This window comes from Aquila chrysaetos, chromosome 1, assembly GCF_900496995.4.
Source record: "Aquila chrysaetos chrysaetos chromosome 1, bAquChr1.4, whole genome shotgun sequence".
In the NCBI taxonomy this organism is placed as follows: Eukaryota; Metazoa; Chordata; class Aves; order Accipitriformes; family Accipitridae; genus Aquila; species Aquila chrysaetos.
This window is the reverse complement of record NC_044004.1, coordinates 36741691-36755496: the sequence shown is the minus strand read 5'-3', so window position 1 is coordinate 36755496 and position 13806 is coordinate 36741691. Positions and strand designations below refer to the sequence as shown.

The window sequence follows — 13806 nt, the reverse complement described above, 5'->3', positions numbered from 1 at the left end:
CTCCCCGCGCGGAGCGGCGGTGCCCGCCCCAACGGCACATAGTCCAGGCGGCACGTAGTTCAAACGCCAACGGCGGCAGCGCGCGGGCCGTGGCGGTGAGTCGGTGTCGGCGGGGTCTGCCTTCTTCCCCGTAGCCCCCCCGAGGCCGTTCCCCGCCGTGCTGCAGGCGGCTCCCGCCCCTGAGGGGAGGGAGGCGGCGTGAGGCCGAGCCGAGCGCCACGGCCGAGGAGGCACACGGGGTGGACGCCCTTGCCTTGCCCTCCTCTCCCCGCGGCCTTCCGGGCGCCGCGGTGCCGTTACGCCCGCCGGTCCCCGTCTTCCTAGCGCGGGGCTTGCCGCAGCGGGCCGGGCCCCTCGGGCGTGCTCTGTCACGCGGGGGAGACATAAGCCACCGCGCCCTTCGGCTGCCGTTAGGGCCCGGTTACCGCCGCGCGAGCCTTACGGGGTTTGAATGCTGTGGACGGTTAACGGCTGCCCGAGAGCGGCGCGTTACGTTGCCCTTAATGCCGTTACGTTTGGCTTCGTGTAGCCCAAACCCTGTTGGTTTTTGTCTTCTCTTTTAGTTCCTCTGCGCGCTGAAAAAGCTTACCTTTCTGTCAGAGCGGTGGGGTGTAAAGATAGTCGCCATCTTAAGTAATTTGCGGGGATGATTACCAAATGAGAGGCGATCTTTCAGATTTCAGCGAGCTAGGTAAGCGCGGGTGCACTGGACTGTATCAGAGCAGGACCTTCCTCTTAAGGCCGGGTTTATCTCCCACCGCTGCCTGATGAAAGCTCGGAAGCCGTGCAGACGAGCGACGAATGTAGTCCGAATATACCTGCCTACTAGCGTCCCGCTGCCCTGCCGCTCAGCCTTACACAGCAGCTCTCTGGAGCCAAGGGCTGGTTTCAGCTTCGTCGTCAACTTTCAGGTCAGGTAGTCTCATATTTCTACACTGACCTTCGGTAGCAGGAGTCAGAGTAAGTTTAACATTAGAAACTAAGTTTTCCAGCTTCTCACAACAGGCACTAGCCTACTTTTCGAAGTCTAATAGCCTGCATTTTGCACAAAATTCCTCACATCTCCTATTAGCAGCGCAAGATGAAAGTTTCATGCTCCTTGTTATTGTTGAGGGAAGATGAGTAGTGTTTGTCAGTATGCCACAGTTCAGCTCAACACAAGGATGACTAAGCTAATTTTCACTAACGTTAAGAAATTTAGCACTAGGGAGAAAGTTATTGAATATGTTCTTCCAAGGCTGAATCAGTAGCTGGGAGAAAATCTCATGCATTTATTAGTGATGAGGAGCGTGAATTCTGCCATAGAGCTATGTTGCATGATACACGCTGACCAGGAAGCCAATGTAATCACGTTATTTTGCGTAGCAGTTGATTTGCATGTCTAAGCTTCATTTCTCAGCAGGTGTGGGTAGTGTGTTTTCTCATAATTGTTACAGATTTTTGAGCATGGGGGGTTTTTTGTTTTTACTAAAATGTAAGGACATACATGATAAAATCAGGCCTTTGTGTTTGTCTTTCCCCTGTAGCATGAGGGAGAAAACTGCCATTTCGGAAATGACGAGTCCATTTCTTCTAAAAAAAAAAAAAAAAAAAAAAACAACAACCAACCCCCAGAACTCCCCAGCCATCTAAGGTATAAATATACAAGATGTCCACTACCCTTATCACTGAAAAAAGTAGTCTTCCATCAAAAGGGGAAAATGAAATAGAAGTTCTTTAAGCCATCTCTTGGGAGATACATATTCCCAGGGTCTTCATGGTATCATCCTGCTGAGTCAAAAACACTGAAGTCCAAACGTGTTGGTGACAAAATTTCTTTCTGGCAAGTAAAATAAAAATAAGTACTCCCCTTACTTCTGGTGGGACAGAAGAGAGGAGGATGAAGTGGGAATTTCCCAGTAAACTCAGAAGGCTAGTCTGTAGTTACACCTAGTCTATAAGTGTAAATTGTATGTGCTCTAAATAGATGTGTTGTATTAGGTATAGTTGATACAGGAACTGAAGTAACCTTGAAAAGACCTGACATGTTGGACTGCTGAGAATCCAAGTGTTTGGATGGCAAGAGCAGTGATAGATCTCAGTTTCAAGTAAGGCTCATCAACCTTCTCCCAGGTTCAGATATCCTCCTAACTGTGTTTCTGCAAAAATCTAACTAAGAAGTTTAAAATGAGTAGAGAATTATGGCAATTCTCCTTTGCTTCCCTTCTTTTAAATGGTCACCTTGTGGGAAAGTGCTGATGTAGGGAATGTCTTTTGCACCCAATTAATTTACAGCAGAGCCAACAGCATCAAAATGAAACTGAGGGTTCTGCTAACACTTCTGAGAAATGCCGATTGCTGTCTATAATTTCACTTTTCAATCCCAAGGAATAAACTACTTGCATGAAAAGGAAGGCAGTGGAGGAAATTCACAGCTCAGGAGACTGACAAGGTCTATAAAGATAATACGTTTGACCCTGTCCTGGTTTCGGCTGGGATAGAGTTAATTTTCTTTCTCATAGCTGGTATAGTGTTATGTCTTGGATTCAGTATGAGAAGAATGTTGATAACACACTGATGTTTTCAGGTTTTGCTAAGTAGTGTTTAGACTAAGTCAAGGATTTTTCAGCTTCTCATGCCCAGCCAGCAGGAAGGCTGGAGGGGCACAAGAAGTTGGGAGGGGACACAGCCAGGACAGCTGACCCAAACTGGCCAAAGGGATATTCCATACCATCTGACATCATGCCCAGTATGTAAACTGGGGGCAGTGGGGGTGGGGGGATCGCTGCTCGGGAACTAACTGGGCATCAGTCGGCAAGTGGTGAGCAATTGCACTGTGCATCACTTGTTTTGTATATTCCAATCCTTGTATTGGTATTGTCATTTTAATATTGTTATTATTATCATTATTAGTTTCTTCCTTTCTGTTCTATTAAACCGTTCTTATCTCAACCCACAAGTTTTACCTTTTTCCTTCTGGTTCTCTCCCCCATCCCACTGGGTGGGGGGGAAGTGAATGGGCAGCTGTGTGGTGCTTAGTTACTGGCTGGGGTTAAACCATGACAGACCCCTGTAAGAGGAAAAAACATTCTGTTATGAGGCTTGTCATAGGCACTAAACTATCAAAACACAGGCAGGCCGAGGTGTACCATGGGCAGAAATGTAGGTGTCCAGGAACCTTTACTGTGGAAAACTTGAGAGGAGGATTCAGAGAATCTAAAATTTGGGCTTTGGGGCCCACAGGAATTTTTAAATGCTTAAAGTCACCTTGTGGATCCAGCTCGTTAAAGGTTTGAATACTTTTAAGTATAGTCAGTTTAATTTTTGTCTTTTATTGCAATTGGGAGGTTGTTACAAGAACCAAATGGTTATGCCAGGCAGAACAAAAAGGTGCACCTTCATCTTTGTTACTTATTGACCCCCTTCCTCTGTTTCACAGTTTCTTAGCAATGCTCTTTACCAATTCACAGGTGTTCAGAGGGGCAATGAATTTTCCCAGAAAAAAGTTGATTAAACTTACAAATAATTATGTTAATGTGTGTTTATGCTTTACTACATTACTTTGTAGCATTTGGATTACTTTATGTAACTAGAAGTTTAAAGGTTGCAAGATAGCAAGCATTACTGCATCATGTGCTATTTCTCGAAAAGAGATAAGATTGCTATCTTTGTTTGCAAGAAAGTACGTGAGATTTTAAAGCAGGTGAAATTATTACTGATCAATACCAAAGGTTGGCAGTAGACAATGGAGCCCTCATTTTGGATTTCAATTCTTTGAGATATAGAGCTCAGAGCTAGAGTCACTGAAATCTTAATTTTTCTCAGGAACTCAAGTGCAGTACCACCCATACAAATTGATGATCTCATTTGTCTCTCCAGCCATAAAGCAGAAATAATAGTATTTTTTCACTCCTTACTAATGTTGTGTGGCTAGTTACAACAGTTTGAGGAGGAATGTAATACCATTCTGTAAACAAAAGTGAAACTTCCTAGGCCTTCCCTTATTGTGTCTATTCTGTTGTGTTTATCTTTGATAGTATTAATAGGAAGATCTTGTTAAAATGAGTATCATAGTAAGGTTAGGTGTTGATTTGGAATATTGGGTACTCTCAGTTAATAAATAAAGTACGCTCAACAAAACTGGAATCAAAAGGAGTGATGAGTACAGCGTATATTAAAATTGAGTCACAAACAGAAATTGATACTGATTTGACTACTTGTAATTGCTTTAGGACAAATGAAGAGAAAATGGGAAGAAAGACTGAAGAAAGTGGAAGAACTAGCGTCTCGCTATGAAAGAAACCCTCTTCCTCCAGTTTATAGACCAAAACTGTCCAAACCCTTTCTGCCATCCTCTGTTTGGAAAATATTTTGTCGGCAGGCTGAAGCTTTTGATTATGTAAAAACCTGCAAAGAGGTAAATTATTTGTTAGGTGAATGTCTCTACTCTTTAGGTACTTTCAAGGTTGAACTTCACGTAAAAGCTTGGTTGACAGTAAAATCTTTATCAGATTGCAAGATCTTTTTTTTTCTTTCTTTTTTTTTTCCCTTCTTCCCAATCCTGAAACAGCAAGTGTTTTTTATTTTTTTTTGTCTTTGTAGGAGATCATGCTACACTGGAGGTAGGTCTAAGAAGTACTAGTTCTAACATAGGAATTGATATGTGATGTTAACCTCTAACAGTAAAAGTGCTTTTTGGTAACATTGTAGTGATAGATTTGTTCCTTCTGAAGATGAGCAAGCTGTCAGAGTTGGCAGGAGAATGGGAAGGTAGTGAGAGTTGAGTAGGAAGAGAGAGGAGGAAAAAAACTGAGGAAGAAAAAGAGAGAAACAGGAGACAGAGACAAAATAAAAACAATACAACTCTCCAATGGCATCAGAGTAACAAGTTCTGATGATAAGAAGTGATGAGCCAAATAAATGTTATGCAAAATGTATCCTCTGTTTTCAGTTTAATAGTCTTCAAATCGATTGCTGCTTTTGAAGAAAGTACCGGCTTCTTCTCCGTGCCATTTTAAGTGTTTAAGTAATCCTGACAATCTGTTTTCCAAAATTCACTCTCACTGGCTTGGCAGTAGGGGTTTTTGTGTTTTCTCTTCAGATTTCCGTTTTTTGATTTAAATAGCGTAGAGTCTAAAGAGTATTTGCTGTAAAGCCATATGCTGCTATCATGTCCATGAGGCTTTTCCTTTCAGGATATTGTTCCTCCTCCTGTTAGATGGACTTGCCACTGATCAGAAAAGAGAAGACTTTACAGAGAGAACAGTTTACATTAATGCACAGCAAAGAAAAAAGCTTCAAATTTTTATTCATGTAACTGAAATCAGAATGATGTTCTTAATTAAAAACAGATGCTACTTAGCTTGAAAAAGGATAAGTGATCTACTTACAGTTTTCTAGTATTTACTAACCTTTGACCAAAGAAACTGATGTCAAATAGGAACTTCTGAAGACTTTAACTGGTTCTTTGAATAAAAAAACTTAAATGTTTTTATTTAAAAAGGATGTTCATGTATTTGCCTTGGAAAAGAACACACAAAGTGGACAAAGGTTTTACCTTGTGACAACATATAAAGAGCTTTGGTTTTATTACACGTGAGTATTTGAAAAGGTACCCTATATGTTACCATAAGATTGTAGTATACTGGATATACTATTATCTAGTAATCACTGTTACTGGATAGCTATCCCCAGTAGCTATCTGTTGCTCTGACTAGCACAGAGCTGTAATGGGTTGCCTGATGTTTGATCTTGGCTGTGGGGATAATCTTCATAAGAACAAACCAATCTATTCTATAGCACGTTTCAACTTTCTTCTGAGTTGCGGACTGCCATTATTTCCTGTGAATTAAGGACCCTGTTTACTGAACTTAAATCTAATAGCAGTAGATTTGCTTTTTGCTGTCGGCTTTCCTCAGGGGATCATACCAACATGTGACACAAACATATTTCTATGAGTCGTCATACATCAGTTTAAATAGGCATTAGTATAAATGTCCGGTTACCAATTTATGGTTTTGTATTTGCGTGATGTAGTTTCAAGTATTGACAATTTGATTATGCACTGAACTTTTTTCCCAATTTTTTGTTTTACAATAAAACATTTGGTTATGAAGTGAAGGAGGTCTAAGAGTCAATTTTTATATGAAAAGTAAGCTTGATTTTTTTTCTCAATTTGAAAATGAGATCAATTTTTAATTTAGTTGGAAAAAAGTCTGTAATCTCATTTTTAGTGCTTAAGACATATGACTGGTAACTTATTAATTTTTTTACAGTAGTTTCCATCATTCCTTAAATTCTCAACAGCATTTCTGTTGACAGTATGTACTGTAAGACTTGGGCAAGGGGAGGAGAATACTTTACAAACTTAAATTTGAGGCCAGACAAATATCTTTGTTGATATTTGATGCTAAAGTTAGTTACAAATTTTTCAAAGCATTATAGGGTTGCTACTTTTTTTAATACAGGTGGTTGATTGAAAAATAAAAGAATATTTAGGACTTACGGGATTCTTGTTTGCAACTGATAAGTATGTATAATGTTTATCATGAGAGGTTGTGATTTGTTTTTGTTTTTCCTTAGTAAAGGTTATAAAACAAGTCTTATGCATTGCTATGAAGTAATTCCTGAAAAAGATGCTTGCAAACTTTATTTTGATTTGGAGTTCTACAAACCAGCAAATCCTGGTGCAGATGGCAAGAGTATGGTTGCAAAGTTAATTGAGGTAAACTGGAGCAAAGTCATGTTGTAGATTAATACAAATTTGTTGTTTTAATATGAAACCAAAGTATTTACTACTTTTTCTTGATTATTCTGTAGTAAAATGAAAAAGAATTGTAGACCTAGTGGTTATTTTTAATGGAGTAAAAAGTACTGTTTTAATTAAAGCAAAGGTTCTCTCCTTTAAATGAAAGGAAAAAATAGAGAACGATGGTTGTTGGAATGCTTGTATTCACTGTAGGTTTACTGATATGGTAAGTTTGGTTTTGCAGATTGTTTTATGTGCTCTGCCACTTCAAAGCTGTAAAACTGAAGAAATGTTTAGGTATTCTTCAGAGTAGCATCAATAAAAGTTGCATTCAGATATTCCTCAGTTCATTTCCTTTGCTAGCTGGTGCAGTCATGTATCAAGGCTTAGATAAATCCCTCCTGATTTTAGGTGTCTTCAGATGGCAGTTCAGTATAGTTGAGTTAACTGATGATGTAGAGAACATCAGGTGACTGCCCTTACCAATTTGGTACCTAAAGTCAAATATCTTTGCTAATGATCAATTTTATTAAATAGTGCAAATTTCCATTTTATTGCAAATTTGGTTGTGAAATGAGCTCCACTGCAAATCCAATATGACAGAGGTGGAAAATAAAGCAGGTTTTTAGAAGAGTATCTTCTGTTCCAATAAAACCTCTCTGTGAGTGGCTATTTATTTGTGAGACTTCTGATGCTTATGTGTCCCAAGCAAGAAAGGAAAGAAAGAAAAAGATGATTGAGGTAATTCCTTCGTAAAGAACCCTTAATTGGTACAGAATCCAGGCGGGTTTACTCCATTGTGGGTCAATTCTGAAATCTAGAGATTCCTCAGGTTAAGAAGAGAACTTTGGATTTGCTTGGGGGGGGATCTGAGATGCTTAAACCCTAAGCTTCCAGACCCTTAGGTTCTGAGTCCCAGTCCTAAACATGAGTAATCACAAGCTTAACTTATAGAAGGTTTTTAGAGCTATTTTAGAGCCAGACATCTTATGTTTTCTGCTTAGTTGGTGTTTATTGGGTCACACCAATGAATTACCTAAATCACAGCAGTCAATTAGCGTACCAACCCTTTGCATCATGATAGCTTCTATCTTCCATTCTAGGTAAGCCTCCATTACAAACATTGTTGCTGTGGGTGTGAACTGCTTTGTGGTGGAAAAAAAACAGAGTATAAACCCACTAAATTAGACTTTGACATGAAAAACTGAAAATCTGCTCAGGTTATCACTGTTAGTATATTCAGTGACTTGCTTATTTCAGGAAATACAGTCTATGTCAAATTTGGTTACAATTTGCTATGTTATGAGTCAGTTTGAATTAAATTAATTGTATGCTCAAAATAAGGAAAAAAACTTGAAAAAAAGATGTAGAATCTGCATTTGTGTTAGGTTTTATAGATAACACTATTTAAAATGCTAAAGGAAATAGCCTAATTAATGTAATGTTTATAATTTCAGCTTGTCAGCCAAAAATTAAAAGAACTTTATGATGTAAATTGTTCAGCCAAAGATGTCTTGAATTTAGATTCCAGTACTGATGAAAAATTTAGTCGACACTTAATATTTCTACCCCAGAAGACTGTATTTAAGGATAATATTCATGTTGGTAAGTGTGTTCTTTTCTCTTACACCTAGAGATAAAAGGTGAGGTTTTGAGTTTGTACAGTGCCATCTCACATTTGAATATTTATTTTAATGGAATTATATGTGGAAACAAATATGTATTCCCAGCAGAAATGACTACCTATTTATGTTTCATTAAGCCTCATTATTTCTCAGCTCATCTTCTACTTCCTTTTTCTATAATTAGCATTTGTGTGTGCAAAAATGTAACTTTTTTTGTGCCTTTATGTCTTATTTTTGAAACTACTGGCAAGCCTGGCTTTTGGCTTGAAAATTGTTTTGTAGTATGACTATGACTCCCTAATTTTCAGGTTAATGTCAGTCTTAACAATAAAAGCTACAATTATTGGCTCTAAATACAGTTGATTTGTGCTCAGCATAGGGTCAGAAAGGCAGGACAAAGATGGTTTCAAGCAACCTGTGCATAAACATAATTAAGAGGAAGCTGAAATTTTAGTTGTTGATGTAAGTTGGGATTTCATGGGTTATGGCAACTCCAACACAAAGAATTGCCAGTTCAGGCTTGTCTTGACTCCATTTTTAAAATAAGTATAATAATACCTCCTCACTTCACAGAAGTATTTTGAACGTACTTTTAAAATACTGTTTGTGAAGCACTGAGGTGCTAGCAGTGAGCATTAAGAAAAGTTAATGTTGAAAATCATAATTTCTTCTTCTTGTATATATATTCTGTATGGTGTGCAGTAAAGCAGGCTTATAGACATACATTGAACAATGAGGGCACAATAGAGTATCAGCTGAGTTTTGTCTGACTGAAGCAGGAACTGATGGAAAACAGCTTGTCCAGTGGTGGAATTAAAATCTGTATCAACCTACAAATGCAGAACTTTGGGTTATTTAACATTGTACCTGCAGCCTTGGTTTTGTTATTTCTTAATAATTGAGTGTTTGATTTTGTAACCTTTGTTCCTTATTGTGTTTGTTTCAAACAAACAAATAGGGTGAGAAAGAGGAAGCAGAAATGCCATTATATAGTACCATAGTAATAATCTCATGGGCTACTAGAAGGCATGAAATTTAGATTTGTGACATTTAGCTCTGCTGTTTCTGTTCAGGAGGAACTGTGACTACAGCAGCAGGATTGCAAGAAAATATGTGTTTTGTTACTGTGTTTCCACTGGCAGTAGAATAGGAAGAATTGAGGCTTTTGCGTTCATGATTTTGGTCCTACTCAAGTCCCGCTTTTATTCTGCTGTCTGCTTGGTCACAGTCTGTCTTCATGCCCAGTCTTTGTTTTCCTTTCTCACCCTTACCTCTTTTACTGGCTCTGCACATTCCCTCATTCCAGTCTTGAGTAAAGCTTATACTGTATTTCTTCTTTTTTTATACCTCCTGTGCTTTTTAAGCAGCTTCTTACTGTGCACTCTGTATGTCCTAGCAGGGGATTGTAGAGAACACAGGAAAGATGGGCTCTTTGCTTTTAGTACTTAATGACAGCACAGTGATGCTATCATTAATGACACAGTGCTGGGCTTCTTTCTAGCCCAGTACAGCATTAGAAAAAATCTTGTTTTCCCTTTGAATTGTCTACTTATTTCATGGGGAGAGCACATGTGCTGTTGGATCAAAGTTGTGTAGGGTTGACACGTGTTTTGTGTTGCTTTGAGGAATCATCTATGAACGGTCTTGTCAGCATGAACAGCTGGAGTAGAGAAACTGTAAGGAGAGGCTGGATCTTGTAGGTGTGCATGCATGTACAAATTTTTTTTCCCAAAATATTTTTAATATACGCACGTGGTCCATGGCCGAAGCATCACTTCAAGCCAAAATTCAGATCCATACTCCAACACAAAGGCCATGGGATTTCTCAGAACCAATTTTTTTCCAGCTTTTTTTAACACAAAAAACCTATTTATCATTCTTAGGAGCAGTGGAATCTGTGTCCCTAAAACTTTTGAGGAGTAGCTCACATGGCAAGCTAAGCAGATTGTCAAAGTTATAAGCAAATGCTTATAATACTGGCTGCCAGCCCCAAGCGTGACGTAGCCAGTTATTTCTTATGTGACACTGGTAACAACTACAAACCCCAAAGACTTAAATGGGATTACTGCAATTTTTAGTTCAAAAGTATGCTCCTCTGCCACTATAAAACTCTTTAAGTAATATGGATGGTAAATAATTTGCTATGACAGCAATTTTAGCCTGTGATCTTGGTAACTAAATTACATTAGTCAGTTCTTTCAGTAGAAGCTTGAACTGTTTATTCTAGCCTATTAGTTAAGTGTTCTGTGTCTCCACTGTGATGTGAATTTGACATGTTTACTGTCAGACTTAAAATATATTTAGAGGTTGTGTATTCATGTTCTGCCTTTGCCTTTTCAACAAGATGTTGAAGTCACGGTAAAAATAGATTTGTTTTTTTTAATTGAGATATGTAAATGTCAGTGTTAAATTCATGCATGTTACCAATAATATTACGCTCTAGACTTTTCATTAATGCATTTTAGTAACCTGCGTGACAAACCTGGTTTAAAGTGTATTAGCTTTGTACTTTCTGCAAAATACTCTGCTGTAGTAAATAACTAAAAATGCAGATAACTTCATAAAGTAATTTCACATAATCTATATGAAAATACTTATATTCGTTGAGATGACGGAAAGATTTTGTCCAATATTAAACTTAAAAGGGTTAATATATTTTTCTGACACCTTCAAGTGTTGTCTTTTTTTTTAATTCATCATTGTGGTGTTCTGTCTAATAAAAAATACCTTAATATGAGTTAGTAGTATTTATCTCAGATAAACTAGGATATGAACTCTCACATCTTGGATGATATTGTTTCATAAGCATTTTATGTCAGGGAGTCATGCACAAAGTGCATGGACTTAAAATTAAGTATGATTAAAAACATTTAGTGTATAATATTTGGAATTAGTTACTATTTAGAATTAAAATACAGGGTCTGAGTTCATAGCTCATGTAAGAAAGCACAGGATATCGTGTAGGTCCACAGGGAAGCTGTGAACATCGATGAATTTACATTGATCTACACAGCTGACAAATCCCAAATATAAAAATACAAAATACAGTCAAGGATCAAAAGTGTGAAATGCAGGGTTTGGTTCCCACATCTGACCAGTTAGAAGAAATGGGAAGAGAGAAAACAAAGGTGTGCGTGAATGATAAAGAACTAACTCCCCAAATAATCTTTTCACTGACAGAACCCTTGCTATTCTGACACCAGAGTGCTTGTAACTTAATTACACACACAAAAAAGGAAGTGGTCAAGCAGGACTTTTAAAGATACTTTAACTTTTATGGTAGTTGAAATGTACCTGTTTCAGAACTGAAGTTTATTTTCTGCCTGAACTGAAGACCTGAGTAAATATTGTTATAAACCCAAGAAATTCTGTATGCATATTTGAACACGCAGGGTTGAAACGCTGTCTATGACTATGAATCATTTGTGTGCCTCTGTAGTCCTGTAATGAATTATGAGGATGGTGATACTGGTGCTTGATACACTGGGTCATTCTGCTGATATGTAGCATAGGAGGACCGTATTTCATACTCTTTCAGGTTCCCCACTGAAGCTTCATCCAACAACTTCAGAATCCCCCTTGCCAGTATTCCTTCCACTTCATATTTTTTCTTCCACATCTGTATTTATTCTCTTCTCTTCTTTCTCCCTGCAAGTAATTTGGTTTTTATTTGTCTGTCTTTGGTTACCATCTAGCATAGCGTGGAGGTACAATGGGAGTTGAATTAGAATACTGGGAGTTTGAAAAGTCATTACAAAATACTTTTGTAAAAGTAATTTGTTGTTTGAGTAAGCCCTGGTCAAACTCTTACACACTGTGAAGCTGTAAGTAAACCTTTTTAATCATTCTGAAAGTGAAATTAGGGAAAGCAATAGAGAGGGACAATCACAAGCTCTTCAGAATCCTAAATCTGAGCTTGTTTATTGCTGTCATTAACTACTGCAAAAATATTCAGCTATACGATTAAAAACTACCTGTGACTGGATAAAAAAATAAGTTGTGTAATAGCAAAGCTATAGGAATGCTTTATTCAGGTATTGAAGAGCGTTTCACTAAATGGTACTTGAAATATTAAATCAAACTACATTTTATAAAGGACCTTGACTACTTATTTTTTGATATCACTGTCATTAACAAAGTGGTCCTACATTAAGCATTTGAATAGATGTTACTATTAACAGCCTAGTTCATATGCAGAAATGTTCCTGCTAAGCTAGCATGAAGGCCCAAACTGAACTTGTTCAGTAAGTTTCTGATATTCTAGTGGAAAATTCAGCTTCACAGAAATTTCCAAGCAAAAGCCTTCCTCATGTTAATTATTAAGTTAAGATCATTTGTGCTCCAAGCATGGGAGCAGCTTGAGATCTTGTCTGTCAGAGGCTTGAGTAACTGCAATGGTACAGGTGTTGTGATGGGTAGGAGAAATTCTTTTGAAAGATACCAAAGACATTTATTTCAATTTTGCACTTTTATCTGGGACTTTGAGTTTAGTTTGGCAAATTGTAGTGACAGCCTATGCGTTTTGGTTTTGTTATGTTGTCTTTATTTCTAATGAGATGACTGCCAAGCCATCTCACTTGTCAGTTCTCTGTTCTCAATAGTAAAATTGCAAAGGGGAAATTGTGGCTGTATGATACAATTAATATAGGCACAACTGTTTATTTTCTGGTATTTAAACCATTTTGTACACTGGGCTGGTGTATTGGCTTTGTGTGGCAAGGTTTTGGTAGCGGGGGGGCGGTTACAGGGGTGGCTTCTGTGAGAAGCTGCTGGAAGCTTTCCCTGTTTCCGAGAGAGAGCCAATGCCAGCCGGCTCTAAGACGGACCCACCACCAGCCAAGGTCAAGCCAATCAGTGATAGTGGTAACGCCTCTGTGATAACATTTTTAAGAAGGAAAAAAAGTTGCCGGACAGACAGAAACGGCAGCTGGAGGAGTGAGAACGTGTAAGAGAAACAGCCCTGCAGACACGGAGGTCAGTGAAGAAGGAGGGGGACGAGATGCTCTAGGTGCTGGAGCAGAGATTCCCCTGCAGCCTGTGGTGAAAACCACGGTGAGGCAGGCTGTCCCCCTGCAGCCCATGGAAGTCCACGGTGGAGCAGATATCCACCTGCAGCCCATGGAGGACCCCACGCCGGAGCAGGTGGATGCCCGAAGGAGGCTGTGACCCCGTGGGAAGCCCGCGCTGGAGCAGGCTCCTGGCAGGACCTGCGGATCTGTGGAGAGAGGAGCCCATGGAGCAGGTTTTCTGGCAGGACTTGTGACCCCATGGGGGACCCACGCTGGAGCAGTCTGTGCCTGAAGGACTGCACCCCGTGGAAGAGACCCACACTGGAGCGGTTCGTGAAGAACTGCAGCCTGTGGGAAGGACCCAGATTGGAGAAGATCGTGGAGGACTGTCTCCCATGGGTGGGACCCCACGCTGGAGCAGGGGAAGAGTGTGATGAGTCCTCCC

At 39.2% G+C, this 13806-nt stretch overlaps 1 protein-coding gene across 13 annotated transcripts in view; it reads left to right on the top strand.

Moving 5' to 3' along the window:
• Positions 1-13806, top strand: part of PRIMPOL (primase and DNA directed polymerase) — a 21683-nt gene continuing 7877 nt past the window's right edge. Inside the window, exons 1-7 of one of the 13 annotated variants that reach the window (XM_041120878.1) lie at positions 425-911; positions 1527-1633; positions 3548-3632; positions 4212-4396; positions 5483-5574; positions 6562-6703; positions 8185-8332. In XM_041120878.1, the coding sequence (XP_040976812.1) occupies positions 3611-3632; positions 4212-4396; positions 5483-5574; positions 6562-6703; positions 8185-8332 (589 nt within the window). In that variant the 5' untranslated portion in view covers positions 425-911; positions 1527-1633; positions 3548-3610. The other 12 variants (XM_030004724.2, XM_030003880.2, XM_041120999.1 and 9 more) reach the window with 12 other exon arrangements.